General features: G+C 39.3%; 1 protein-coding gene across 1 annotated transcript in view; it reads left to right on the top strand.

Annotated features, from left to right (window-relative positions):
* The first annotated feature begins 229 nt into the window (after window positions 1-229).
* LOC150081515 (uncharacterized) overlaps window positions 230-6,000 on the top strand; it is a 66,350-nt gene continuing 60,579 nt past the window's right edge. The window contains exon 1 of the mRNA XM_090380230.1: window positions 230-513. Coding sequence (XP_090236356.1) covers window positions 230-513 — 284 coding nt within the window. The remainder of the gene's footprint in view (window positions 514-6,000) is intronic.

Below are 6,000 nucleotides of genomic sequence, written 5' to 3'. Positions count from 1 at the left end.
CTACACGTGATAGGTGTCGTCCCTCATAGCAGTCAATGACACGTTCCGTTCCGTGCAACATTTAATGTCCTCCCTCCCCCTTAAAAAAAACTGTGATAATCTACACGGAAGAAACCAAACTGGGACAGAGTTGTACCCCACTGCCAGTCACCGTTTCATGTTAGGTTTGCGTACCAACTCGTGATTTTTTTTTCCTTTCTCCCCTCCCTCCCCTTATTTTCTTTCATCGATGTTGATTTGGGAACGGGCCAGTAGAACAAGAAAAAGAGGGCGACAAAACATCAGAAACCCATCGTCTTCCGCTTCTTTGCCCTATTTCATCCCTTCGACGGCCTTACAAAACGTTTTGCTGACCTCATATGTTCTCATTTCGACGCAAGGACGCTTTCGGTCACCTACATTTGGTTCTGGTCCACCTTCGGTCGACCTGTGGGTGACCCGGGATCCCAGAAACAGTGAAAGTCCAGGAAATTCTCAACGAACGAGAGACCAAGATCGGGAAGGAATAGGGAGGTTAGTGCTCCACTTGTGAGGACGTATCCTGAACGGGGTTGACTACAGGAGTAAGGAGAGCAGAACGAAGACGAGGTCGCATACTCATGCAGATTACGATCAAGTCTTCCTTTATTATAACGCATGCTTTTAAGGTTTAGTAATGCAGTTTAGACTTTCTCTGTTGAAATTTTTTATTTATTTTAGTATACGTTCAATCATTTTTTAATCTGTCTTAAATAGGCTTCCAAGAAAGGAAGAGAATAAAATTGCTCCTTAGCACAGATTATAATTGTACTGTTTTAGAAAATAGTTCTGTCTATAGATTTAATTACACCGTGGCTAGATTTAATTCTCTCTAGATTTAATTACACCTTTCTGAATATTTTTGCTATTTTTTATTTTTATTTTATGAAATTAATATCCTTGTAACTGAACCAAAAGTACAAAACTTCTCATCGCACAGCTCATCACTAAAAGGCAGGCTCTCCAGCTTTCTTTCACCTTATGCTTACAAACACCTACTACATCTCGAAATGATCGTCACCTCGGAATGTAGTAGGTATGTGTAAGTATAATTATAGATCCCAAATTTGGGCGTTAGCGTGCATATTGACATCGGACACGATGTCTCTATCATTAGAGACAACAACATATTTTGTTGTCGATATATGAGAAATGAAATTGTGATGCTGAGGTAGAAAAGATTCTAGAGCTGCTACAAACAGTAAAAGTCTACAAAAAATAGCTTTGATAATTTGTAGTAGTCTGCCTTTGATCTATAAATAATTTACAATATGTTTTAAAGTGCGTGTATCGACATTATCAAAAACTACTTTTCATATCGCGAAATATGATGTCAGTTTTCAATATGTCAGTATGATGCCTTTTCGTTTAGGGCTTGTTACACTCTAAAGCGGGTCTCCATCAGAGACAATAGTGATGGATCTTTTTTGTACTGCTGTATGGAGGTGGAGCGGCCTGTTTCCAAAGCACTGTTGCTTTAACGCAGAGAGAGAGAGAGAGAAAAAAGGTTCTTCTAAGTTTTAGTAGAGCACAGCTGATCGATATGGCCGTAATTTAACTAACCTGATCAAGGCCTGACGTAGCCCAGTGGTCAGGAGCGAGAGTGCATAGCACGCGTTCCTTGAGTGGACCGGGGTTCAAGCCCTGACTACTAAATACCATAAATATTTGTATTGACGATTTATTGTAAACTCTACTGACTTGGTTGTAGTGCTGGAGTATAAACAGAAAATTTAATTTAATTTAATGGCAGTCACTCATGAGTTGAATATAAAGTTACTTAGCATGGTGTTTTTTTTTTTGTTTTTAGTAAAACAATTCACTCATTCTGCAAGAGAGACCGCTGTATTAATTGCAGTGTACTCTGATCACAGGCAAGATCTTTATTTGGATTATGGGATGACTACAGTGGGATTAGAACTGTCTTTCCCCGTTCAAGGAAAGGTGCTGCTGCGATTTCTCCTGCTTTTGTTTCATAAAATGACATTGACGAAAGGATATTAGCCGTAATGTCAGATGACGCGAAGATTGGGAGGTCTAGCGCCAGTCAGCGCTCCTTCAAGACGACTTGGATAAGTTTCAGGGATAGTTAGATAAAGTTGTAAATATGTTTTAATGCTGCAAAATGTAGGCTTTACAGCTTTTGAAATTGTATTTCCAAAATGCAGCGTTTGGAAATGAAACTCGAAAATAACCTATACACTTGGAGAGGCTGATTTCAAAAACAGTAATATAACAAAGGGATTCGGAGGTTTCCGCCTAGAATAAGTAACATTAGTCTTCTCCACTGGTGAAACGTTATTCGAGTTAGTGCAATACATGGCAACTTGTTGTGAAGGCATCCAAAATATGAGATGTAACATTTCAGGTGTCGGTTTCGTTTTTCCGCAACTTCCTGTTTCGTGTATTCAGATCAGTTATCTCAAAGTAGATATTTTCAAAGTTTAAAGTAGGGTTGTCCAACTGCGGCATGCGTGTGAAATGTTAGTGTCAGTTAGTGTTAGTGGCACACCTCCCGATGATATTGGCAAAAAAAAAAAAAAAAACCCATAAAATGCAAGTTGACTTAAAAGAGTGTACCACCCGATAAGATTTAAAGCACCACATTACGGTTACTTAAAATTTTTAATTCCTAACATTTTCCAGCACATATTCTCAAATATCTTTCATAACGTCAAATTTTCAAACAATACATTATTACCAAATTAAAGATATAAGTAATCAATTTAAAGAAGAATCAAGGATTAGTTAGAGGGGGGAAAAACGGCTACTTCCAGCTCACGTAAACCGAAACAATAAAAACACAACTAAAATTCTTTTTATCAATTTGTACTACTGTCATCATTTCATCAATTCAGCTGTCATCATTGTGCTTATAACATCCTGATTTACAATGGTAGTCATTTGCACAAACCTACCAATTACATAATTTCGTGTTTTAAAGTTGACTCATTAATTTTTGGTTAATGTATGGGTTAGTGCAATTGCATCATTTTTATACCTAGCCACGTACCAAAGTAGACAAATTGGCATCTTTTTAATTACATCTCATATTGTGAATACCTTCACAACGAGTTGCCATGTATTGCACTAACTCGAATAAGCAACGTTTCACCAGTGGAGAAGACTAATGTTACTTATTCTCGGCGAATACCACCACCCAGAAGAGCGGCCAATAAGCCTCGAAACGGTGCCGTGTAAGTGGTGGTATCCTCCGAGAGTAAGTAACAGTAGTCTTCTCCACTGGTGAAACGTTGCTTATTCGAGTTAGTGCAATACATAGCAACTCGTTGTGAAGGAATCCACAATATGAGATGTAATTAAAATGATGCCAATTTGTCAACTTTTGTAGATGGTTGCGTATAAAAATGATGCAATTGCATTAACCCATTTAAGCATTCTTGCCCAAGAATGCTTTTAGTTTCTGGTTAATGTCATGAACTGGATTCTTGGCTCAGCCTTTTCAAGTGATATATGATTTATCTTTGTAGATAAATCTCGAGTGCATGAAACTGTAACAACACCATATCGTGAACAAACATATTCAGGAACTGTTTTTATAATATCGAATAGGTTAGATTATACAACTGAATTTAAAAATCAGAAATAAGGATAAATACATGCAGCTGAGCTTTCCAAAGGGGTGTCACGTCATGTTCCAAATGGTGTCACCAAAATTTGACATTGATATAATTGATTGATACAAATTAGTATTAATACAGATAAAATACAAATTATGAATTAATATATAAAAAATTTACATTTATTTCTTCATACTCGAACGCCGGTGAGTTCTGGACATGTTCATGCATGCTCTTCGAAAGCTAATAATTGACTTCGTCAATTTCAAATAGCCTTGGTTAAGCTTGTGCCTAGTAACGCCTCTTTCCTATCACACACATACGTTTTTGATCAGAAACAAAGGAAGTTGCGTGCGTTTACTTTCAAATTAAAAAAAAAAAAGGGCGGAGTATTGTTGTTGTTATTTGGTTTTTAGGAGCATTTGCAACTAAGGCCATATTGCTCCGGGGATATGCGGTGGTCATTCCCTGACCTTTCCGCATCCTCCGTATTTGGTGGCTCACGGGCTCGAACCCCGGTCTAATCAAGAAGCATGTGCTACGCACTGCTGCTCCTGCCCACCTGGCTACGGAGGGAGCGGAGTATTGAATTATTTTTGTCACATGCACAGCGTGTCTGTGTCAAAAAAGTTTGGAAAGCACTACCGTATAGTTTAAACTACCCTTTTATTGTTAGAAATTTTGATTGGTCTTCAGCGTGACGGAACCTTATCAGCTCATTAGTGTTGATTTAGCACAGATACGTAGGGCGATGCACCGATAGTTTCTCACGACATCGATTTTGTGAGAACGAACATTTATTCGTTAATATATATTGAATTTATTTTATAAACGTTAAAAGTGTTTTAATTTTTGATTACAAGCACTCAGCATAAAATTCCATTACATGTAGTTGCGCAGATCGGTAGGAAGTGGTGGCGGGGGATATTGATTCCGGTTTTTATTATTATTTTATTTTTTTACAACCTTCATTTTAAGTAGGCGTGGATCGCTAAATACAGTTCTTAAAGACAGTTGTTGTTGTTGTTTTGGTTTTTTTAGGAGCATTAGCAACTAAGGCCATATTGCTCCGGGAATATGCGGTGGTCATTCCCTGACTTTTCCGCATCCTCTATTTGGTGGTGACGGGCTCGAACCCCGGTCTAATCAAGAAGCGTGTGCTACGCACTGCTGCTCCTTCCCACCTGGCTACGGAGGCGCCTCTCTTAAAGACAGAAGGGCTTCTCCAACACATCTTTGCTGCCGCTATGAAGACATTGAAGACTGGCGGTGCATGTTATTTGACTGTCCTCCACATTGAGATCTAAGGAACACACTTATTTCTGCTCTAGCACTCCTTATTCGTGAAAGAGTTCTTATTGAAGGCAGGGAACGATGTGGTTATTTTAATGAATTTTGTACTAAGATCTTCAAGAGACATAGATACAGATCAGATTCCATGTAACTAACTCTTGTAGACATTACTACTAGATTTTTATTACTGGATATAACGTGATTAGGCTTTTGTGCCTATTTTTCTTATTTTTTTGTGTATGTTCCCTTTGATGGAGGAAGCCTTTCCTCCTCCCATCAATGCAGAATTGATTTTTTTTTTTCAGTTACTTTAGTCCATCCCAAGAATGTTTTTATTTATATAGAGGCTTTCCTCTTCGTGGTAGGAAGGATGAGTGAAGGGGCTTTCCAGGTGATCGCGTCTCCTGGTAGTTTATAGCAACATGAGGCCATGGCACCAGGATGCCAGGATGCAGTGTTGGTTTTCGGCAGGCTGGGGCCGGTGGTGTTATGGTTTGGGGACTATTTTCGTGGCAAGCCCTGGATCTTCTGATCACCATTAATCAATGGCTTGATGGGAACGCGCCTACCTTTCTATCGTCGTCGTCCAAGTATACGCCTTTCGTGATGACAGTGTATACAGACAACTCCAGCGTTCATTAACAAGACTGCACTATGCACCATGTCACAAGGCCTGGCAAACTGATTTCAGACGCATTACACTGAATTCTCCGTCCTCCTGAGGTCGCGCAACTCTTCGGACCTCAACCCAGTTGAGCATGTTTGTGATCTACTTGAAAAGGACATTCGATGCTTATGACCATCCATCTGGTAATGCGTGGGCATTATTGAACACATTGTGCAGTACATGGGTAGCACTACCCAGGACATCCTGCAATGCCTTGTGGAGTCCATGTCAAGACGTGTGCGAACTATATTACGGGGCAAAAGATGGCCCCATGAGATATTAGGTAGGTGTTGCTAATGCAAAGCCATATCAGTGTATATCATAACTTCAGAGTTATAAAAGCCAAAAGCTTGTATTGTAATATATAATATGGGCTGAAATTTAGTATCCGGCACCCCTCGTGTTACGTGATGAGTTACAGGTAAAGGCTACGTGACGAAC

Source organism: Mastigoproctus giganteus, chromosome 8 (assembly GCF_048544385.1).
Source record: "Mastigoproctus giganteus isolate SK-2022 chromosome 8, ASM4854438v1, whole genome shotgun sequence".
NCBI classification, from domain to species: Eukaryota; Metazoa; Arthropoda; class Arachnida; order Uropygi; family Thelyphonidae; genus Mastigoproctus; species Mastigoproctus giganteus.
The sequence above is the reverse complement of the archived record's forward strand: the minus strand, read 5'-3'. Positions and strand labels throughout refer to the sequence as shown.